The sequence below is a fragment of the Daldinia loculata genome, assembly GCF_022478755.1.
Source record: "Daldinia loculata strain CBS 113971 unplaced genomic scaffold F4817scaffold_25, whole genome shotgun sequence".
Taxonomy (NCBI): Eukaryota; Fungi; Ascomycota; class Sordariomycetes; order Xylariales; family Hypoxylaceae; genus Daldinia; species Daldinia loculata.
This window is the reverse complement of record NW_026054879.1, coordinates 218603-242453: the sequence shown is the minus strand read 5'-3', so window position 1 is coordinate 242453 and position 23851 is coordinate 218603. Positions and strand designations below refer to the sequence as shown.

The window sequence follows — 23851 nt, the reverse complement described above, 5'->3', positions numbered from 1 at the left end:
TCAGGGTCAGGGTCAGGGTCAAGGTCAGGGCTAGGAGGAGGCTAGTCATTACGGGGTTACGCCGATATAAAGCTAAAAGGGATGCCTGGAGATCATAGATCATAAGGCGAGAACACCCCCGTACACTACCGTAAGTAGATTGATTGATTGATTGATTGATTGATTGATTGATTGATTGTATGTAAAGTACGTATGCAGTCTAGGGGTTGTGTTGTGGTTGTTACATACTTACTTACCTATGATTGCGGATTATGGATTGTAGGAAGAGAGACATTGATGATGTTAACTTTGATGTGGGCCGGTACATTTTAGTCGAACGGAGCTGATCGACAAATACAGCCAAAGTACCTTTCATGTATCCCCGTAGTTGTTGGCCCGTTGCCCCCCGTGTAAGCAGCTCGCGAAGTACGATCGAGGTACGTACCCTTGCTCCCGTAGCTCTCCTAGGCAGTTAGCTCGATTTACCGAAGTGCGCGTTTGTCAACCTATCATTAGAGTTGCATGCTTGTGAAACGTGCTATATGTATATGGGGTAATTAGGAAGCGTAAGCGAGGGGTTACCGTCGTAACGAACGGGCAGGAGTCCCAAGAGAACCGTCATTCATATACCCATGGTTCATTCCTCAAGCTTCCCTACATACATACTATTTACGCATTCTAGAAACAATTCAAGGAGATAGCAGATCCAACAAGAAAAATAGAGGTCGCCGACCTGTTACCCGCGAACTTACTGGTCATAACGAATATAATCCTAGAGGAAACTTTCTTTCTCTCTTCTCGTACCAGGTTTTAGCGCTTAGTCGGTTATTAGCAGCAAAGAAAGGGAACAAAAGCCAAGATCTGTATAGTAAGTCCCGGGTTCCAGACCACGTATATGCACATACGGCTGATACATAATCTACATAAAGTAGGCGGTAGGTAATTTCGAGAGTCGCCCAACTTCTTAAGATAGTATACTCCCAATACTCCCATGACGGCTAATTGGTAACGAAAGGAGCTCGTGCGCCGGCACGTAGCACTCTAGTGTGATTCCAGTGGTCTGGGTGCACTAGTTGGCAGTACTTCTCCCTTCCCTTGATTTTAGTCTCATAATTAGTGTAGTCTCTCCCCGTACTGCTCGCTTGGCACCGGCTTCATCTACCGCGTATGGAATAAGCTATCCTCGCTAGCACAGATCTAGCACGAGCTATGTCACAACTATCTACTAGGTAGAAAGGGTTAGTTGGGGTTAGTTAAACTAGGTAGACTTCGCGACTGCATGGTCCTTTTGCAGACGGGACGCTTGCAGCCGCGCACCAACACTCTAAGAAAGAGCCTAATGTGTAGGTTATTAATGACTGGAGTTCGAGACGACTCCTTATTAACGCTAGTCGTCCCAAGAATCCTGACTTCCGGAGACTAACTGCTGGCTTGAATCTATCAAGTTTGCAACTTCGCAAGGGCTTATGTATACGATCAGCACCCAAGAAAAATCTTGGATAGCTTAAAGTGCTAGGCCGTCTTGGGAAACTCATTGGCGATATACAATGCACAGTTCCCCACCAGTTTCCACATTATCAACCCTCCTCCGGCCCTTTCGTTGTCGGCCGAGTGGGAGGAGCCGCTCGATGTACTGCGGTATTATACACAGTAGTATGCGTTGCATGGGAAGTAGGTAAATTCATCATCACTCGAGCTAGCCGGACGGGATCTTTAGACCTAGCTACTCACGGGACCAGACTTCTGGGCGAACTTCTGGGCAAAAACATGTACTATCCCACTTCGTCCCCTTTGGAGCCCCCCGAAACTTGCATTCGCTAATATTCTCCTTCTAGGGAATGGGCTGACGGGGCTACGTAGGAAAGAGGAAGCCGGGCTTTTGCTCCATGCCCCCGCCACACATGTAATGATCGCTGCAGAAGGGCGGATGGCGTTTTTTTCTTCTTCCAAGCCTTGCTGAACTGTCGCGCATCACTTTGTGTCACTGCTTCAGATTATAAACAAGCTTGTCGCAGACCTGCCGACCCCATCGAAACGGGAAGAAAGCATTTGTCGTCTGGCAGTTACAGTGTTAGTTCGGCGGTATTCGTAGATGATTGGACATGCCGGCATCGAGTCCGGCCGAAAAGTCCGGAGAACCAGCAGCCAGGGAAGAAAACAAAAGCCGATGACATGTGGAGATACAATACCCCTCCAATAATAAGACGATGGCATGGGCTTGGCTAGGTATCTTAGAACTGGAGGCTGCCCAACTGCGACCGGCAATTGTTTTCTATCACCGGCAGCTAAGTCGCAAACTAAAATTATCATGCAAGGGTATCTATCCATCGACTCGTCAATACTCGAATTTATGGTAATTGAGCACATGTTGTGTCGCCTATGGTACGGCACATTTTGCTTGTACTACTTGGTATAACGAGTTGGGAGCCTCATAAATCAGCTCTATTGACAGCTCAGGACCCCTTCCATTAGCCTATCCGTAAGTCTGCGACGGGGCTTAAGTGGAAAACCTGGCGGAGGTGTCAACCGAACATGCTCGCCACCAAGTCGCGCTCTCGGCGGAAGCACGGATGGGGCACAAGCTGAATTGGTTTACCCCAGCTCGCTACAACTTTCTAGAGACTGAAAGCGGTCTCTTGCTCCACGGCATACATATGGCATACATACCGTACATGTTGTTGCTCTCGTATGTATGTGGTTGATTTCATGCTCCCTAGATACTAGATATCAACCAGACCATAGAACTGGTGATCCTATTGACTCGATCCAGTTGATTGGGTTTAAAGCAATCAACGTTTCGGCGTTTCTTCTAGTGGCCACAATGTCCATGTGATCAACCCGACCGCCGGAGGAAATTTTTCTTTATGACCTATCGCAAATTCGCAATGCCAGCAAACCTGGTGGCACTCTCGGTCAGACTAGGGGATGCAACGCGAGAGCCCTCCGAAGGTTTTCTCATACGACAAACCCAAGAATGGACGCTTGCAGGTCATCATCTCCTAAATGCGCAGTCAAATCAAAGTTAGCGTGGCAATTCAGAAACCAAGCAAGCCACGAGCCTGTCTGGCGTCGATTTTCAAACCGTCGGATTTAATCGATGGCGGCCTAGGTTAGCTTCTTTGCTAGGAGCTACGTAGGAACTAGGAGTTAGCAGGCTACACTAATTAGGAGGTCATCTTAGTGATCTATCTAGTCTCGAAGATCGAGCCACGTCTCATCATCCCGTCCAGCCCATGCGGTTTCCTCCGCTGCGTCATGCCCATGTCGAACAAAACACGTACAGATTAGCGAAATGACCCTCGTGGCTCAGTATGTAATCCGCAGTGCCGAATTTCAATGGGCTTGGGCTTGGCTGGTCTGATGCATACCGTACACTATGATCGACGCCCCCCGGACGTAAGGGCCACGCTTCCTGCCCGCAAGAGCAAGGTTCTGTCGCGGAATTATCAAGGATGATTGCCCCCCTGAGCGAGCTTGAGCTAGCAACTCCTTTGGCCTGTCATTATATTAAGTATTTCAGTTGGACAAAGCTGAAGCCGAGGTTGAGTTGCTCGTGACACACAGGATCAAGAGTAATTGCGGCTCAAGTTTTTTGACCCCTTTTAGAAAGCAAACATGGATCTTTGCCATCGTCACATCACCATTCACATCACCATCCCATGTCGGACACGAGTTGAGTACACTACCGAGCAAAACTAACTTCTTACTCATCTCTTAATAGATCCTATTGTCATCCAAGGAGGGTTTTCAAGGGTCAATAAGCAGTACTGTTCTTGCGAGAAGTGGTAAGACGCCTGGGCAATCCTTCCGCAGGGTCTCATCGTACATAGTTCCAGCACGTAAGCAAGAGGCAACACGACTGGGCTGAAAATGGCGCGCGTTGGCGTTAGGTATGTGCCGTAAGTTGAAGGAGAAGCGGACTAGACTACGGATTAGTCTTTGACACTAATCCAGAAGTGAGAAAAATGGTCTAATGGTCTAAATCGTCTGAAGGGCAGTAAAAGGTGTCGTCGGCATTTGCACAACTGTCCCTCTTGTGATCCGTGCCCCAGCGCCCTGGGATCTTAGACGGACGCTAGTTAAGCGATGAAGTACATTAGATAGTTTAGTTAGGTTAGGTATGTAGTTTAGTGCAATTCCGTAGTGTATGTATGTAAAATAAAAAAAGAGTTGGTGCCTGGAGAAGGAAGTGCCCGGACCCGGACTTATCTTCCCTTGACGTTCGCAATAAAACCCACCTGTTAAGAACTGAGGATCGGCTGTTAGACAGGGCCATGTGGCTGGGTCGCACTCAGCTCCAGCTTCCTTCGCGGCTGCAGATGCTTGCCGAGCGGCGCCATGTGCCCCGTGCGTGAAGTATTTAAGAAGTACCTAATATTATTCCCTCTAGCTTATCGTATGTACTCATACGGATTACGTACCTCCCAGCTTAATAAATAGTAGCTCGCCATGGGGTTCCAGGTACTTAATGCCGGAGTGACATGATTTTTACATGCGAATTGGATCCTTTACTCGGTAGTCGCCAATACTGCTAATTGCTAATGGGGACTAGGTACATGTATTGAGTAAGGGACTACCGTGCATCTGGTCAATTATGGAGCTCAAATAGGCCGAGTATGCGGTAGGTGAGCAGATGGTGACCGAAATTATTAAATTTTTTTTTCCCTTCTTATTTTTCTTCGAGTACAACGTAGTACCGTACGTACTATAGGTAGTATAATCAGATAAGGAGTGGGTGAGATCGGTAAATCAGCAAAGCTCGGGCCAATAGAAGCTTGATTTATCGGCTTCTAGAAGTTTAGAACCGTTCGACGGACCGGAGCAGCCCCGGGAAGCGAACCCGAGGAAGCAAGGGCCTCAATTGCTCTCACTTTCCTCTTCAGGGCCAAACCCCGACGCTCTACCAATTAGGTAGCCTTCCCAATAAACCGGATTAACACGCCCCAGACAAAAATTCCTCCCTCACCTTTTTTATACATACCTTTAGGTTTAGTGCATGTACAAACCATGTCAACTACGCCAACCGTCGCCAAACCCTTGCCCACATACTCAGACAGATCCAGCTACCGACCCCGAGCTTTCTCTTATTTTTCTGCTGCTTAGCTGCCTATTAGCTATGCGCTGACATATTATTACATATATACATCATCATGTTAGGAACCGCTGCAACGTATCAGTTGGGATTGTTGTCACACTCCGGTGCCCGTTAGAAGCCGAGTCGCTTCTGATCCCGTACGCACATACGTAATCTCATGATTGTCAAATTTCTAATATTGCGCCGGGTCCGATCTACCTCGGCAGTCACCTGCGAGGCAGAGTCTTGCCCAGTCTGCTAGTTTGACTGCTGACAGCCAAACCAGCCCATCCCCATTCAAACTCGACTCGGCTTCGTCTGCCCAGACATTTTATGATTCATAGTGCGCATCCATACGGGGGAACAGTTGACAGGACAGTCGAGTTAGCTGCGCTGCGCCGTCTTAATACATGCACGAGGGAAATCCTTCATGCCGACCACGTTCTGTGGCGCTCTACGGCGTGTCGTATTGGACTCGTCTCATTCATCCAAATAGCGACGGATTCTGCGATATTACAACGGGATTGTTTCCGCTTCGCATATACTAGCATACTATATACCTACCTAGGTATGTATGTCTATGTATGTGTACGCATATAGCGCCGTCTTATGTATAAGACAGGCTCAGCAGCCAGCAATAACCAACAAGCAAGCAAGCAACAGGAGGCGAGAAGGCGGGCGCCCGCGGGGTTAACTCGTCGGTGTCTATTTTTAGCCTCTGCAAAGTATGGAACATAATATATTACATATAAGACGGGTGTTATGGTGAATGGTAACGGTTTTTGGCTCTAATCTACCCACAGCGCAACCGCAACCGGGTAGATACAGCAAATCCTACCGAATGACAAGGTAGGTTTTTTAAAATAAAGTGTCCGATAGGAGTCTAGAGTAATCTACAAGTCGACAAGTAATCCAATCTTTGCGGTGGGATCCGGATCTTTATTTTCTTACGACATCCAGATCCGCAAGGTCAGCGATACATACCTACATACCGAACGCTACATACATACATATATACCCATACCCTATCTAGGTACTCATACGACCAAGCCTCACGAGATCTCGTCGTGTCGCGCAGCCGCATAGGATCATGTGTTGAGATCAGGGCTGATCCAACGAAAAGAGTCGGCCATGCGATGTGGGAAATCCAACACCACCTTTCTTTTTCCTTTTCCTGTTTTTTTCCTACCCTGTAGGATTTAGGAGGATTGTGCGATTGTGCGATTGTGCGGCACAAGAGCCATTGTCTGCATCTTCGGCCCGGTCCCATTGATCTACAGGCTAGACTACCTAACCTCGGGTGTTGCGCATACGCAGCTTATGAAGAACGACTGCTCCGTGTTTATGCTCCCGTGTTATCATATTAGTATGAGGGTTGCATAACCTGTCTGGGCCCTTCTTAATTTTAATAACATATCCGAACTCGACAACGCTAAAAACCCATATACCGGATACACTTATGGGCTTTTAATTTAACAAGGTTGTCTTTACCTAGACGAGTCACGAATGCCGGCTGCCCTGAAGCATGCAATCAATATGAACAGCTGCAATATGAAGGTAACTATCCAACGCCTCCACCGCGCATGGAAAGACCTCACCTAGGTACATACACATACCGGTACTTTCCGCTCCCATTTTTATCACATTCGGTTCGCTGCCCCTCGACGCCGGTAATATCTTGCGGGAAATAGGCTGTTATCCTAAGCTGCTTACGGCATAAGCCACAGCGGAGGCAACCCGGCCAATACAGAGGCTGAAGACGCTTTTATTGTTCTTATTAGCGTCCGTATCAACTTGTGCGCCCATTGCATGCCAATATAATTCGACATTAGAAGAACAAGATAGAATATATTTCTCTCAAGAGGTAGCCGACATCTCGAGTAAGGGGTACGTACGCTTTATGAAGCATCCCCCGCCGCCCGGAGTAGGGGGAAGCTGCAGGAGCAATACCGATGCAATTTCATCTTGCAGCCGAGTCCAGAACAAGCGGCCGAGACTTGGGGGTTCAAGGGGTGCCCCACGATTTTAAAAGCAACTCGCATGACGAGCAGAGACGTCCCTGCAGAGACGAGGGTCTAAGAGGAACAAGTCTCCCGCAACTAATTTAGTCAACCAGCTCGGCATTCGTTAAATACCTAATATCGTGTCGATATCGTATTCGTACAGTACAGTACAGACGGTTAAGAGCGATTAATGCCGTGTGGCTCTCGGAGAGGGGAGTAGTGCCGGCCGGGTTTCGGGACTCGACCATGCACGAGAGTTAATTAGATTATTACCTATTACCTAGTACGGATTATTATTATTATTTGAGACAACGAGGACCCCGGCATAATAAACTGGTAATAAGACCCGGGTTGGGGCGATCAGCACGTGCGAAGATCTCGTCAACGGTTTTCCCTCCCATAGGTAAGCCACAGGGAAGATGGATCGGGACACCATTCGTCGGTCGTCGTATGCGTCTTTTCAGCTTCTCTGCAATCATGAGCCAAACCTGCCAATGACGCCCGCCTCACTCCTCGGCGTTGCACCTGTGGCGTCATTAAGCAGTAGTGATCAACACTCGCAATGCACTCGCTAGGAAGGTCGAAATTTCGCGCCCCTGACGGACCGGCACTCGGTCTGGGGCATCATCGTGGACGTTTATTAATCCGTCTTATTTATCTCCCGGTGGTTTGTCACGTTCCCCTGACGCCGCAATACCACCACATACATAGGTGTATGTATGTATGGTATGTATGTACATGACAGAATCGAGACGAGGTTCCAAAAGTGACGTGTCGTGCCCGCACATAATGAAACCCGTTAAGCGATCTTAGTTAGTGAGATCTTAGCGCCCGAGCGAAAGGACGAAATCGTTTCCTGGTTCGGTAGGTAGGTATGATGAGAGGAGGATAAAATGAAATGAAATAAAATAATACTAGGTATGTAAAATAATAGGGGCCTTTACCGGTCTAGACTAGGTAGTTAACTGGGCGTTATAGCTCCGCCTATTATATGCATACATACGAACCCTAGGTTATATACGCGTATTGTAGGCACGGCAGTAGACATGTATATAATATGTATACGAATCCCGTAGCCGGGCATGGCATGTATGTACGATATACAAAGCGGAAATGTCTTAGAAGGCTTCGCGAAGCCAAAGCCACGGCGTGGCATGGCAGGTTGCCAAAAGCGTCGCTAGGCCGAAAATAATGAAATCTGAACCGAATCGTGGGTATCTTTGGTCGTGCCATTCGGCGAAACGAGGCGAGATACCCGGCTGCAAGGTCAAAAGCGTTGGGTGACGGATGGTGTGAGTGTGGGTGGGTGGGTGACCCTTGGCCCCATGTTATTTATGTGCCGCAAACCAGGATGACAAAAGTCCCATTCGTACATAGAGTAGCATTGCCGAAGACGAACCTCCGTGCCATTGCGGAAGAAGAAGAAGAAACAGACATGTCACTCTTTTGCCGTATATGTATATGTATTATATGTATAGTACATACCTAACATTACACACATAATGTAGACGCACTACGACAAACTAGACTATCTATGTAGACGACGCGATTACCTCATGGAGAGTGTAATTATATTAGTGTAGTCCGTAGATGGTGGAACATACATACATACGTACATACATACATGTATGTATGTAATGTAGCACTACACTATTATATGTATGTATGTATGTATGTATGTATGTACGCACGTTACTCTCAGCCTTCTCTGTCGCCCTCTTATTACACAACAAACGTACAAAGCCGTCAGTCAGTAAGTCAGTCAGTAAGTCAGTCAGCTTATGTATCCAATATTATTATGCATAATAAGCCGCCATACATACATACTACCGTAAGTGGATGACCTTCCCAAAAAACAACAACAACAGTTCGCAGGTGAGGTGAGGTGAGGTTTTAGGTCTAAGGAGAAGGAGAAGGAGAAGGAGGAGGAGGAGGTCCCCCTTTCAGCTTCACCAGGCGACGGAAGGATGGAAGGATGATTACGCGCTGTACGTTTCCGTCACGTTTTCTCCCCTCGTGGCGTGCATGGGGAGACCGGGAATATCGGCAATTGATCAGCATCCTTCGTCCCGCCTGTGCTTTTCGAGTCGCTATGTAGGTACACTATGTATGTAGGTATGTACAGCCCGTCGTGGGCGATACATACGCCGTATGTATGTCAGGCATTAGGTATACGTAATACATACATCCCGCAAGGCGAGAATCTTGCCCGCATGCGTACAGTGTTCTAGAAACTAGTACGGAATAGATACGGTACTAGTGTTTCGCTTTGCCATAACTATACGAATATCTCAGGTAGGTATATATGTATGTATTATATGAGGTACGCTATGACAATCTCATATAAGGCGTATATATATCTCTCTCAAAACTCCGGGGTCAAGGTGAGCAATAAGTAAGGTAGGTATGTATGGTCCATCACTTGACTTACCTTCATTCTACGGCAGTAGCAAGTAAACAAGTTTGTCCACCTATATACCTAACGCAGTGTTACATACTATGCTATGCTATGCTATAACTAGTAGTAGTAGTATACTATTCTTAGAAGAAAGAAAAAACACGCCCAAAAGAGATGTTCTTAAAAGTACCTAGCCTAGCATCGGGTATTCTAATAATAAATACCACATACAACATACACATACACATACACATACATCTACCGCCGTACGTAAGAACCTAGCGTGATCGTAGATGGATTTAATTCTGGCACGCAGGTTTCCCGCATCAGGGAGGAAGCATAACAAGCAATCTGGATGGAAGGATTGAAATTGTTCCGGAACATGCAAGCAAAATACCTACCTACCTTACCTACCTACCTACTTACAATACATACGTGCGTGACGCGAACCAACCTAACCACGGTCCCGTCACCTTCGGTACTCTACTTTACTTGCCCACGACTCAACTTCCTACCTAAGCTAAGCCTGCCTGCCTACTTACTTGCGGCTGCTGGCAGCGTCGATACAATCCCCTGCCTGCTATGTATAAATCGGCGATGGAGTATAGTATGTATGTAGAGGATAGGGGGAATAGAATCGGCACATAGTTATGATCCACATAGACGACGATCCGTCAGCCACCCGGATTGTTTTGCTATGCAATTGAACGTTTCGTTTCGCTACCTTGATCCATATGCGATCCCTAGCGTCCAACATTTCCTCGTGTTCGACGCCGTCGCCTCATGGCCAGTTCTAAGCGAGCCGACGCCAAGTTTCTGATGCGATGCCCGCTGAGATGGGTGCATGGTGAAGCTCGCAGGAGTAAAGTAGATACCATTACTCTGCGTCTCGAGTCTAGTAGCAAGTTTCATTTTGATGCCATCGTGCATGCTAAATCATCGTGTTGAGCTAACGTGTACCCGGGCAGCGAGAGCCCTGAACAAGATTTATGCTAGATAGGTAAACAAACACTTTCTCTGTGACTCGTCTATCCCACCCATCTCCGAGCGCTCCTAAATAACCTTACCCATGGTCCAAATTCTCCCCACTGCTCGAGAAGGGTTAGTGGCGCGTACGATGCGGTATCCGCTACCACCGTCCGCTCGGGATGAGGCATCATAGCTAAGACTCGACCGTTCTCGCTTGTTACACCGGCAACACCGCCAGGGCTACCGTTAGGGTTGAGAGGGTATTTCTCTGTGGCATTCAGGTGATTGTCGACGTATCGAATCGGAATCATTCCTGCCGCCTCAAGAGCATGTAATGAGCTAGGTGAAGAAAAGGATGCCCTTCCTTCGCCGTGTGAGACGACGATTGGCAATGCCGAACCATTCATGCCATGGAGGAACACCGAAGGGCTCTTCTGGTTATCTTCGATTTTAACCATACTGAAACGCCCTTCGAACTGTTGGCTCGTGTTCTCTTCGAATATCGGCCAATGTTCCGTGCCGGGAATCAGCTCTTTTATTCGCGACAGCATCTGGCAGCCGTTACAGACTCCGAGAGCAAACGTGTCCGGTCTTTTGAAAAACTCTTCAAACTCCCTTCGGGAGTTATCGTGCATTAGTATGGATTTAGCCCAGCCTTGTCCGGCGCCGAGCACATCGCCGTAGGAGAAGCCTCCGCAGGCAGCCAATCCAACGAAATCAGCCAACGAGCGACCGGAAATGATATCCGTCATCATGACATCGATCGGGTCAAATCCTGCTGCTTTAAATGCGAATGCCATTTCGGCATGTCCGTTGACGCCTTGCTCCCTCAGAATAGCTACTCGAGGATTCTTGCCGAAGAACCCTGTGATAGAGGCTGTGAGCGGTAAGATCGTATCGGTGGGATCAAACGTGAGTTTGTAGGAGATACCCGGGTCGGTTTGGTCTTGAATAATAGAATATTCAGACTCGGCGCAGGCAGGGTTGTCTCGAAGCTTCTGCATCTCGTATGAGGTTTTCGCCCACCACTGCTGTATCTCCTTTCTGTCAAGGCTGACGAAAGGTGTTGATCCGTAACGAATTGTCAACGCTTGCTTTGACTTGGGCTGTACGCTACCAAACTTCCTTATCAAGCCCGGAGGTGGTCCACAAGTTGCGAAGCATCTCTTGAAGTTCGTCTCATCCGATGCTCGCACTTGGAACACGGCGCCTAATTCTTCGTTGAACAGTGCGTCGACCATGTCCTCGATCGAACCAGAATTAGAAATTCCGTCCATCATAAGGTCGGCTCCACATCGTCCAGCGAACATCATTTCAGCTACCGTAGTGATCAAACCGCCATCGGATCTGTCGTGATACGCAAGAACAACTCCACTCTGATGCAATTGAGATATCGCATCGAAGTAATCCGTGATTAGATCCACGTCTCGTACATCTGGTGCCTCATGTCCCACGTAGCCGAATGATTGAGCAAGGGCAGATCCTCCCATAGCTTTCCTTCCATTCGCGAGGTCGACGAACATCAGGACTGTCTCTCCTACTTCTTCAACACGTCGAAGTTGCGGGGTCCAGGTCCTTCTAATATCTTCAACGATCGTAAATGCCGAGATGACGACTGACACAGGGGCAGTTACGCTCTTAGTCTTTTCGGATTCGCGGTCCTTCCAAGTAGCCTTCATGGAAGTCGAATCTTTGCCTACAGGTATACTGATTCCTAATCTATTGAATCGTTAATAAAGTTTCCTATTAAGGAAGAACTTCGACATCGCGATGACTATAGGGAAAAGGGGTGAATTATGTAGAATGCAATTTGACACATACCGAGGACACATATCAAGCCCAATGGCTTCAACCGCTTCATAAAGAGCTGCTCCTTCTCCCGGGTGGTTTACGGCTGCCATCCAATTGGCAGAGAGCTTAACTCGTCGCAGATCGCCCATGATATCGGCAGCGGCCAGGTTCATCAAACTCTCGGCCACCGCCATGCGAGCAGACGCGGCAGGAGATATCAAGGCAAGGGTTGGCTTCTCACCCATAGCCATTGCTTCGCCGTGCCTTGTCTTCGCTCCTAGGTTGAACGATGTGGCCGTGACTGCGACGTCGGCTACAGGCGTTTGCCAGGGTCCTACCATTTGGTCTCGTGCAGTAAGGCCCCCAACAGTCCGGTCTCCAATCGTAATCAAGAAAGACTTTGATCCCACAGCTGGCATCCAAAAGACTCTCTGTAGAGCATTTCTCAGCAGTTCAGCATCGGTCGATCTGGCTCCAAACGCAGCCTTTAAGCTAGCAATTGGTTCGAATTTCGGTAGAGTTGGTATATGGGAATTGACTATGCGCTGTAATCGGCGGCCTGGTGGGAATAAGGTTGACATCGGAAGGTTGATAGGTCGTGACGCTACGTTATCTTTCGCATTTCTGTCCGTTAGGATAAGCTTAGGCACGCCGTCCTCATATTCAGACACTACGGTGCCGACGTCTGAAAAGCCGCAACGTTCACGCCCTAGGTTACTAGTTAATATCAATTGTATACATCAGAAATTGCTGAGACTTACTGCAGATGCTCACGAATCGGTTCATCCCTTCGTTGTTGACTAACATAACGTAACGTTCCTGGGCTTCATTGCACCCTATAATCATAGCGGTTAGCAATCCCTCCAGTTCAGTAGCCCTAAATCCAAAATAATCAAGTGGTAACCTCGTGAGTTTGGATATAATACATAGTGATAGGCGGGAGGGGGGGGAAACGGAAAAGTCCGTAAAATCTTACATATCTGAAGAGGACTCAAGCTACGGTCTGCGCTTTCGACTTGACGGAGTTCGAACTTGCCACCGAAACCGGCGTCTTTAACTAACTCCGGAAGAGCGTTGGATAATCCTCCAGCGCCAACATCGTGTATCATTGCCTAGAAGCCTATTAGTAGGTGATAAAATAGTAGACATCGAGTTATGAACATGAGGCCGATCATAAGAATCCGCGATCTAATCAGATTAAAAGTTCGAGAGAAAACTTACAATGGGATTCGCATCTCCTAGGCTGACACATGCATCGATAACCATCTGAGCTCGACGTTGCATCTCAGGGTTACCCCTCTGTACGCTATTGAAGTCGAGGTCCGCAGTCCCTTCCCCGGAAGCGTTACTGGACGCAGCACCGCCTCCGAGTCCGATTAACATGGCGGGCCCACCAAGCACGATGACATGAGCTCCCTCGTGTACATCAGTCGGGTTCTTGAGTGCGTGCCCAGGCCTGACTCGACCAAGTCCACCAGCAATCATAATAGGTTTATGGTAACCTCGCCACTCTGTTGCCGCTGAGGCGTCCGGGTCACTCTTATTGGTACCGTTTGTCAATAGTGTACGGAAGCAGCCGGCAAGAGCAGGGCGGCCGAACTCATTGTTGAAACGAGCTGCGCCAATGGGCGCCTCAAGCATGATATCCAGACTGCTAGCATAATGTGCCGGGCGGCCAATGTCAGTCTCCCAGGCATGATGACCTGGAATGAAAAGGTCAGAGACCCAGAATCCACTAAGACCAGCTTTGGTGGATGAGCCTCTCCCAACAGCAGCCTCATCGCCTGAAGGGGGATAAGTCAGTAGTGTATCTTAATATCCTTTTACAACAAACTAATAGCATATTGCAAAGTTTGTTTTTGAAATCTAGAGGTAGCAACTAGGTGAACTATAGATTGACTTACGGATCTCTCCACCTGATCCAGTGGCGGCTCCTGGGAAAGCTGGTGATGACCAGAAGTTAGCACATACTACGCTCATCGAAAGTAAACCATGATACACCAGTTAGATACTCACGAGAAATGGCGGTAGGATGATTATGGGTTTCGACTTTGGCTAGCACATGTACGACTTCTCTATTGAGTTTCCACGATCCGGTTGCATAATCAGGTGCCCAATAGCTTCCCATCTCGCCCTGCATTACGGCAGCATTGTCACTGTAGGCTGAGACAGTGTAGTCGGGTGTCTTCTTGTGCGTATTTCGGATCATGTCGAACAGACTCAAATCCTTAGTTATACCATCTATAGTCCAGCTCGCATTAAACTGCCTACGGTTCATTATTAGTTGTATTCGCTAATGCGAATTTCTAGCTAAGGGTAGGCTAATAGCAAAGGAAGACTACCGTGAAGGTAGGCATGAAATAAAAGCAACATTTGAATGTTGGGTAAGAGAAGATAGGTAATTGAGAGTACTATGCATGCTTTAAGCTTATGGTTACTTACTTATGACGACAATGTTCGGAGTTTACTTGAGCAAACATGAAGAGCTCAATATCATTCGGGGGTCGTCCAAGCTGAGTAAACTCTCGGACTAGGTATTCCATTTCGGATTGGTCCAGGGCCAGGCCGTGTTCGGCATTGTAAGCTTTCAACATATCAAGAGGACTTTGGCTTCCGGAAAATATATCAACAACTTCCAGGGGTAAGGGCTCTCGCTCTATGAACATTGAGTCAAGATCTGGCTCGCTTGTGGATATGATCTCCGTCATTCGGTCGAACAGTGAATCCTTGAATGGGATTTCATCGCTATTGAAGGGCTGCTCGAATTCTAAAGTGACGGATCGCGCCCGTTCAACTCGATGAACCTGATCTGCGAGGCCGCAGACTTCGCAGACCTTGGTAGCCTTGGAGCTCCATGGAGAAATGTTCCTGGGCGCTATATAATAAGTGCGCGTGTAGCCAATATGTGTTAGAGGCTGCTGGCTAGCATCGCTAGGTAACGGGAGTAGCTGTTGGAGTTTGGGTCCAACAACGTTCTTATCACCTTTGATATGCGCGTAATAAATCCAGGAGCCCAGGATGTTGGTGACCTTGATAGGTGTAGTCTGGTTGATGCGATCTTTTAACTTATTGGCCTCGGAGGGCGTGAAGCAAGACTCTCCGGTAAGGACAATGTATTCCATCTTTCCCGGTAGCGACCAGAAGGTCCGAGGATATTTGAGATTTAGAGGCTCTAATGCAACCAGAAGCACTCCTCGATTACTTGAAGACTTATTGAATAGCGTGAAAGAAAATGTTCACAGCTATGTGGGGTTCATAGTTTTCTTTGGAGGGGTACGTGAAGACCCTGCATGTACGGTTAATGCTAAGCTGTCCAATCATCAATAAAGTACAAACCTAATTCTGTCTAGAGTCAAACGTGCGATAAGACGATAAGCATCAGCGGATGTGACATTCAACCGCCCCGATCTTAGAAATGGTAAGAGATATGTACGTCAATCTTAGGTAAAATTCAGGGGTTATTTAGACTTACCCTCAAGAGTATGTTTATTAGGCATTATCCAAAAATTATGACCAGCTGTTTGAAAAGCTCCACAACATAAGTCGCGATTTACTCTAAGTACCTAAGGTATTATCGTGTACATTAGCTTCATTCCGCCGAAGATAACCAATACTCTTCGGATGAAAATTCGAGTTCCGACCCACGCCGAACATCCCTCGACTCAAACCCGCTTTGCCATGCAATTTTAGTGTTCGCCAATGTGTTCCACGAAGAGTTCTACGTAGGATTAGGACAACCGCGCGACCTTCCGCTCTGTCCGGTGCTACTCGATAAAGCATCAAAAATGTACTTCCTCACGACGTTGGCTGCCTATGCCGCCCCAACGTTCCTGATATTGTCGCCTATTTTGTCATACTCCGATCAGGCAATCTCTATGCATAAGAACAGATCAAGTGCAGGTTTCTCACTGGATATTCCTCTGATCATGCTTGTCGCATCAATATTCAGGTTTGCCGGCCCCTACGATCTTATATACAGAAGCTTCCAGTTGTCATGCTAACAACATTATCATTAGGATCTTTTATTATCCGGGTGCGAGATTCGATGTAGCGTTGCTGATCCAGTCATTCTGCAATATCTTCATCCAACTTATCCTGCTAAAGATTGCTCTCGATCACCGTCCGCCGCCGTCGTCAAAAGGAGGTGATGCCGCCCTTCCTTTCGCAGGCGCACAGGATGGATTCGGGGGATTTCAGCGACCTTACAATTTTTGGCAATGGCGGTCACCGAAACCGTAAGTTTTACCCCTCGAGATCTGGTCTCGGCGCTTCTGCTAATCCTAGATGCTATGTAGCTATTGGCAATTTCTATTGTCGTTGTTTATCAGCTTGACTGTACTCGAGCTGTTATTAGCACCATTCAATTCGGTCTACTCTGGATATTCGGATTTGATAGGATATATCGGCTTGTCAGTCGAGGCGACGCTGCCGATTCCGCAGCTCGTTGCTAACGCACGCTCGCGATCTTGCAAAGGCTTTCGTTTTTCCGTATTAGCAAGTTGGTTGGTTGGAGATGCCATGAAGATGTTTTGGTTCTTTACGTCTACCACTTCAATTCCAGTGGCGTTTAAGCTCTGTGGAATCTTCCAGGCTGTCTGCGACTCCCTCATCGGCGTCCAGTACTTGATGTATGGCGACCAGCAACCTGCGATAAAACCGCAGCAGGGATGGACATATTCCGGTGTAAAGCCGCATCTACATGTAACTGGGAGAGAAACGCCGACAGGGAGAAGGACACCCCTTGGGGAGAAGACAATCTGAATAATGACTATAATACTATTAAAACGGGTGTGGCCTGGTATGCCTGTGACTGTATATATGGCATATGACCGTAGTTGCAGTAATAAGTGTGGTAGTACGATCGAATCTTGAAGTCAAAAACATGGAACTTCACCGTAAGGCTACTAGATTTTCTTTCTTGAAAAGTGATGAAACTACAGCCGTAGTTACTAAAACAATTACATGTAAGAATTGGGGTATACATATGTGCCTAGGTCTATAATTGTCAACTTATAGTGTACATTTACCCTGTAATAAAAAGCAAAACGACGTCCTGCTAAAGACCTATTGCTATGCTTACCTAATATCGTAACACGCGCTATGGTACGCGAGTGGCTGATGTGATACATCAGCTAATTATTCTCCAGACAAGGGTGAAGAAGTCGTGAATTAGTGCTAATGAGTACATTCAACACCTGACTTTCCCCGCGAATAATCAGCCACGAAATCATATATCTATAGCTAAAATAGTACCTGTCAGATCAGGGCGAAATACTAACTTCTATATGTACCAATCTTACCAACATCGAAGTGATGTGTTATCTCATTTGGACGTGGGGGATTCTGAGGATGTAGTTACGGCTTAACTGATACGAACGTTAGTGCACTCGACTTTCTCGAGTAGAACGCGCTTAACAAATCTTCTCATTTTAATCCATTCAATCTAATACTTAACCACCATCGCATCCACACATTAAAAAACTCCTTTCTATACATATATTGGCGTCTATCTCTCCCACTTTGCGACTTCACATAATACCCTAGACATCTCCTAGCCATAGTCGATTTGTCACTATCTTCGGCCCCTTTAACCTAAGGTAGCGCCAAGTACTAAGACGTGGTATTGTTCATAACCCCTAATATCTATATGTCTTATTTCGACACAGCTATCATCTCAACTATACCTATTCTCTAGGACCATCTCCAAGTCTCATATCGAGTTATTATCACGCTTTAAGGCAAGATCTCAATTTTTTAGAACCTCGAGCTGTTCCAGGCCGTCGGTCTTGAAATTGACCTAGTGTTGTAAGTTGAATTTGTTTGTTTCGGTTCCTCATCCAGTTATCGTGTTAAGAACTATATGGCACTTATGGCATTGCCTTCAAACCCCGTTCTTCGAAGCACATTGAAGCCAGATGCCGCAAGAACAGTCAAAAATATCCTGTCATATTTCCCTTCTCGATAAACACGTTAAGTCCCTTGCAACACTTTTCCTCAGATAGCAGCATCTCATTCCCTTCTATAAATTTCCCAGGTAGGAAGCTATAGAACTCAGACCAATCGATCTACACAAATATTAAGTTTCAAGTTCACATCTCAAGTTCTCTACCAGTCACTTACTTACATTAGAAGCAGTTGGCAAGTCGTGCTAGAATTTGGAAGTTGGGTGACGTTCAATCATCGTTTAGGTGATTAGTATATTGCCATTGCCTCTAATTGATCCTGTGATTGCACTATACGTACAGTCCGATTCCTCAAGACGTTCCTAGGCAACAACACAAATCGAAGCAGCATTGAAGAAGCGCCGTCTATTTGACGATTGCCTGCAATTGCGTAGCAAACTGGTAAGCAACCTCCTCCCTTAGCACACCTTCCGGTCTTTTCAACACTCAATTCAATTCAATATTTGACAAACTATTCCACCTCGTATCTCCGCTATAATCTCTCTATCACCATAGCCATTCTTACCATCTGCTATATCCAGCCCTAATCTATCAACAGAATCGTGCATCACAGGATCCAACTTCTCAGGCCTTGCATCAGGCTACCCCGACAATTTCAACATTTACCTAGTGTTTACCAAGGTCTTAATCTTGTAAGTTATTTCTATTCTTAGGCCTGAAGCTGCATATCCCATTCCCACCGTTTCTTTACCCTATGTACGTACCTACTGAAGTACCTAGGCAATCTACTGTTGCTAGGATCGTCAATGCCTCTTTCTATAACATATAACATCCTCCCATTCCCCATATCTTCTTAGATTTAACTTCGTCCACCCGGCAGCTTCCCTTTTACTACCTATCCTACATCATCTAAACATCGCAACACCCTTACCCCCCTCCCCTTCTAAACATTTGACCGTTCTACACGTAAACAACCCATCCTTTCCTCACAGATATCCCGGGTGTCTTGTTGACTCCCCCCGATAGAACATCTAAACGTCATTACATCCCCATAGTTCACGCAAATACGCAATCCTCTTACCTCGTGATCGTCTCGCCTTCACTCATCTCTAACATCACTGTACAGTGACGCCTTTACAACGCCCACGATGGCTCCTACTCGAAACCGAGTGAATTTTAAGACCTACGAGACTAGCACTCGCCTGCTAGCTGCTGTGGTCGCATCCCTCGAGGGCAAGGCCAAGCTCGACTACGATGGTACGTGTGCTCTATTTTTATGATCCTCTGCTTGAATTATTCTATACCGTTCTCTTTAACTGCTCTCTTGATGTGTATCCTATGTCCTATTAGAGGGCCAGCAGAGACGGTGTAATCAGAATACATACAAGACGGATCGCACTACCTCGGGAGAGAGGCGTTGAAACAGTTATACTTCTGTAGTGTCTGCTTGTATTAGATAGACCTACTGTTTGCACCACGAGCTGATGTGACAGTAGTGATTGCGTTACTAGTGGGAGGAGGCAGCACGGAATCCGCTGTGGAACACCGCTTGCGTCCTATTAAGCAGCTGGGCAAGTTGCAAGTCGACTGGTTTATGAACAAAAGAAAGGACCCGGGCGAGCTGCCTGTCGAGGGTGGAGGTATATTCTATACCCCTCTCGTATTACTGAATCTTCTATTCTTATTTCCCCTTTTCCATTGCTACTTTCTATGACTTATTACAATGGAAGAAGTAACTAATACCCTCTTACAGAAATCCAGAAGCTCTTCGGCGAGTCTACTGCCGCCGGCATACAGTGGCAGATGCGTGATGTGAAAGCTCTAGGTCGCGCGCAGCGACAGGCCGTCGAGGCAAACAAAAGTCCCTGGGATGTTAAGCTCGAGGCTCCTACACGCGCCAAGGCCTCCGCCGCGTCAACACCTACGAGCAGGGGCGGTCGCACACCCTCCACCGCAGCCTCTTCGAAGCGTAAACGCGGCCCTAAGAAAGTGACTATGTCCGAGGATGATACTGGCCTTGACAGTGCTGAGACCGACTACGATACAAAGGATCTCCGCTCAGATGACGACGATGTCCTTCAGATCACGCCCACACCCAAACGCCGCAACACTCAAGGTCCCAATAGCGCCAACGCGGACAATACCGCCACACCTGTTCCAGCTAAGAACAACAGCAGCGGTGGCAGCGGTGGCAAAGATGTCACACGCTCCCTCTTCGGCAACGGTGCCAAGTCAGCGCGCGCCAACAACAACAACAACAACAACAACGATGACCAGGTCCAGTTCGTCGATCTGAGCGAGGACACACCCCCGCCCCCATCCAGAACGACCACGAGCGCGCCCCAAGTGAAGGCTGACCCAGATTCAGACCTGGTATCGGAGGAGAACAGCCCAATTAGACCGGGCCACGACGACCCTTTTATTGGCAGCAGCGGCATGTTCGACGACGACGAGCTTGCGGATGGAGAAGTCTAATGTTACCGATCTCATAATCCGGGCTACGGCAAAAGTGCGAATGTAGATATCGCGCGTTTCCATCGCCCTCTCTTCTTTCGGTATTCTCTATGACGAGCAACAGGTTCTACGGCGTTCGGTTTATTCTCTTTTTTCTTTCTATCAACTCGAACGTCCTTGCGAACAGGTGATTAACGCATGACTTTATGCCGACAGGTCGCCTCTTTTCAGCACAGTTTGTACAACATCGTCGTATCGTCGTCTCTTCATTTCTACTACATTTCCTTATCAGTACTAGGATCGGCAAAAAGGGGGGGGAAACAGAGAGAAAGAAAAGCAATGGACGGGATAATTTGTGATTTTACCCAACAGGGGCCGAGATATCCTGCGTTCTCTCATCTGACGGGAGATATATGAGTTAGTACCAACTTAGGGGTTTATGGACACGAGGGCATCTGGACAGATCAGGGGGACAAAACCAAGACAACTATGCCGTCACTCCTTTATCTCCACCGATATTTCGGTATATCTATTAGTGCATTTGCGATAGTTTTCATTTCATCTCGCTCCTCGGCTCTGATTTACAGGCTGGCCCTCATAACAAGAGATGCCATTTTTCTCGCATGGCGATGAATTTCAAGAACTGATCTGCGAATGAATAAGATAGAAATCAGCAGCTTTATTTACCTAGTTAGGCAGGCAGACTAGCTGCTCTCATGAATACTATCTCGCATGTTTTCTTTTATTTAACTTAGTCAAGAAGTAATCTCCATAACGCGTCCTTGTCCACGAAATCATGATGAATGATATTGACCAGCCACGAGTCTGCCTTGGCCTTCTCGAGCAACTTTTCGGTTTCCGATCCTTTTCCGTAGATCTGCGCCCACTCGCCAAATATGCCAAACGCCTCCTCGCTCCACGCCCTGAAGCTGACTTCCTCTATGATGGTCGGCGTGACGATTTCCTTGCCTGGGAACACGCCCCATGTCACCGCGTTCGTACTTGATTCTTTGACTTCGCCCGCCAGACCTCCTGTCAAGTCGGACGATACGAAGTCTCCCGCGGCGTTTGCCGCGTAGAAACATATCGTATCTTGCACCTCGGAGCTCTGGAGTTTTTCAAGAAGGACTTTCCAGTCGGCGGACGGGATGAAGAATTCGACGAAGGCTTTCTGGAACACGAAACCATGCTGCGGACCCCAGCCGAAGACGGGATCGGACGAGCGTAGGCCGTTGACGGCGGGCTGCGAAGCAACAGTCCACCAGCCTTTCCTGTTAAGTTGGATGAGCTGCTCGGTAATCATCCCGGTCTCTTCGTTGAACTCCTCCTCGCTCCACGGAATAGCCGAAAGCTCCTTTTTTAGATGCCGGACCATTATGTCATTGATATCTTCCCGCTTGGTCGGGTAGCCCCAGAGACTGACGGCTTGTGCATGAGAGACGTGCAGACTAGGCCCATATCCGTCTATTTCGCCGTAGGCGGGGGACCGGGCGTCACCCCATCGGCCGTTGGGGAAGTCATCCCACGTCGCTTCTCGGCCGAGGACACCCTCGCCTTCAGAAATCGCTAAGGTGTTAGCTCGGCTATTGATGGGATCTGCCGGTATACTGGCTTCGGCCGAGGTAGCTTCGTATTCGGGGTGCGAGACCGGTCGTCCGGAGATGATGACCCGATTGCGAGTTTCCGAACTAACGTTCGATTGCCTTCGACTTCGGGAGTTATCTCGTGTCTGAGGGAGAATTTCGTGGTCTAGAGATCCGTTGACTTGGAGCGCCGGGATCTTAGACGTGATATCTTCGATTGCCTCTTCATTGGTAGGGGTGCTGAGGGGTATGAGATCTGTTCTTTCGATGACGAAAGATACGGCCTTTTCGAGATTTAAGGTATAGAAGTGGAACCCTCTAGGCCCGGGTGTTCTTCTTGTGATCTCCTTGACCTTTTCGACGATCTCGCATAAGATATCTACACCAACGTTCTTGACCTTCTCATCGTCCATCTTCACAGTATCTAGCCGAGACATTATCGTGTCCGGTATCTGAGCATGGCTGAGCTTCGTTGTTCGCTTGATCATCTGGTAACTCTGAATAGGCATCAGTCCGGGAATGATGGGAATCGTCTTGAATGCGCCGCTGGGGTGGTTCCTGAGGGTCTGCTCGAAATTGTCATAAGCTTCTGTGTCGAAGAATAATTGCGTCATGAGGAAGTCGGCTCCCGCGAGAGTTTTGTCGACTAGGTAGGGAAGGTCGTGTTCTAGATTCTGGCCCATTGGATGGCTCTCATCGGCATGGCCTTCGGGGTACGCTGCAACGCCGATACAGAAATAATCGCCATGAGTCTTCTTTATATACCGCACCAAATCAATGGCCCATTCAAAGGTCTCATCTATAGCATCCTCGGGACTCTCGTTCGGATCTTGATATTCCGCAGCTCTTGGAGGGTCGCCCCTCAAGGCTAGGATGTTCCTAATACCCAATGCCTTCGCATCTTCTAACGCCCCATCGATCAATTTCCGGCTCATGTTCGTACATGTTAAGTGTAGACATGTCGTCAGGTTCAACTCCCTCTGACATATCTCGGCCAGCTCGAGCGACTTCGTAGCAGTGGATCCCCCGGCACCCCATGTTACATTTACAAAGAGAGGTCGCAGCGCTCGTGCCATTCGATCAAGACGGTCGCGTAAGTTGGAGAATCCCATAGCAGTTTTGGGAGGGAAGAACTCGAGCGAGAAGTAATTGGAATCGGCCGGCAAAGCGGCTATCTTGTCCGTGATTTTCTCCATATTGAATAGTCCCGCTCAGCGCGGTTTGTTGCAAATGGCGAAGGATTTCTAAATCTAGAATATAGGAGTATATTTAACTTGGAATATCGCTCGAAACCGAAGGCAAATCGAAAATATGAAGAGTAGTTGGCCTAGTAGAGGCCGGATCGGCACGAAGGAAGTCCAGTCGATATGTAGCTACAGACGGCAACAGTATAGGTAGTAAGGACAGGACTGATAAAATATCAAGACATGTAGTATCCGAGTCCAAAATACCGCAATGAACGTGTAATGGGCCGTCGTACAGCGTCTGAATTCTCGTAAACAGTAGATATGTTCGCTTCTTGCAGCTTGTACGACTGATTCTCTTTTGTGGAAATTTTACTATTTTACTATGTAAAAGGTTCCGGTCGGCAAGGTCTGACATCGGTGTGGGGTACCTGCATGGAACCCCGCATTACGGGACATGGACATGGAACATTAACTCACGTACCCAAAGCATGGTCGTACCAAGACTTTCAT

At 47.6% G+C, this 23851-nt stretch overlaps 4 protein-coding genes across 4 annotated transcripts; 2 read left to right on the top strand and 2 right to left on the bottom strand.

Moving 5' to 3' along the window:
- Window positions 1-10442: 10442 nt before the first annotated feature.
- On the bottom strand, window positions 10443-15513 carry F4817DRAFT_110937 (phosphoribosylformylglycinamidin). Its single transcript, XM_049297476.1, has 8 exons — window positions 14657-15513; window positions 14231-14481; window positions 14119-14157; window positions 13436-13998; window positions 13191-13326; window positions 12976-13050; window positions 12245-12923; window positions 10443-12142 (listed from the first exon to the last, which is right to left on the bottom strand). Exons 1-8 carry the CDS (start codon window positions 15334-15336, stop codon window positions 10483-10485), a joined length of 4083 nt encoding a protein of 1360 aa, XP_049158955.1. The 5' UTR covers window positions 15337-15513; the 3' UTR covers window positions 10443-10482.
- Window positions 15514-15643: 130 nt separating this feature from the next.
- On the top strand, window positions 15644-17191 carry F4817DRAFT_337849 (uncharacterized protein). The gene is made up of 3 exons (XM_049303346.1): window positions 15644-16163; window positions 16231-16449; window positions 16510-17191. Exons 1-3 carry the CDS (start codon window positions 16000-16002, stop codon window positions 16973-16975), a joined length of 849 nt encoding a protein of 282 aa, XP_049158954.1. The 5' UTR covers window positions 15644-15999; the 3' UTR covers window positions 16976-17191.
- Window positions 17192-19265: 2074 nt separating this feature from the next.
- F4817DRAFT_316004 (uncharacterized protein) lies at window positions 19266-20592 on the top strand (the record flags this gene model as incomplete). Its single annotated transcript, XM_049300610.1, has 3 exons — window positions 19266-19374; window positions 19614-19757; window positions 19871-20592. The coding sequence occupies 3 exons, from the start codon at window positions 19266-19268 to the stop codon at window positions 20590-20592; spliced, it is 975 nt and encodes a 324-aa protein (XP_049158953.1).
- Window positions 20593-21287: 695 nt separating this feature from the next.
- On the bottom strand, window positions 21288-23732 carry F4817DRAFT_337839 (MTHFR-domain-containing protein). The gene has a single exon (XM_049303345.1). It carries the CDS (start codon window positions 23348-23350, stop codon window positions 21323-21325), a length of 2028 nt encoding a protein of 675 aa, XP_049158952.1. The 5' UTR covers window positions 23351-23732; the 3' UTR covers window positions 21288-21322.
- Window positions 23733-23851: the final 119 nt, after the last annotated feature.

Bases quoted from the DNA above. Each gene is read 5' to 3' on its own strand.
- F4817DRAFT_110937 (XM_049297476.1), bottom strand. From the start codon at position 15,336: ATGGAATACATTGTCCTTACCGGAGAGTCTTGCTTCACGCCCTCCGAG. The intron at 13,999-14,118 runs GTAAGTCAATCT...ATCCCCCTTCAG, and splicing joins TGGATCAGGTGGAGAGATCC to GCGATGAGGCTGCTGTTGGG. The intron at 12,924-12,975 runs GTAAGTCTCAGC...CTAGTAACCTAG, and splicing joins CCGATTCGTGAGCATCTGCA to GGCGTGAACGTTGCGGCTTT.
- F4817DRAFT_337849 (XM_049303346.1), top strand. From the start codon at position 16,000: ATGTACTTCCTCACGACGTTGGCTGCCTATGCCGCCCCAACGTTCCTG. The intron at 16,164-16,230 runs GTTTGCCGGCCC...CATTATCATTAG, and splicing joins CTTGTCGCATCAATATTCAG to GATCTTTTATTATCCGGGTG. The intron at 16,450-16,509 runs GTAAGTTTTACC...GATGCTATGTAG, and splicing joins CAATGGCGGTCACCGAAACC to CTATTGGCAATTTCTATTGT.
- F4817DRAFT_337839 (XM_049303345.1), bottom strand. From the start codon at position 23,350: ATGGAGAAAATCACGGACAAGATAGCCGCTTTGCCGGCCGATTCCAAT.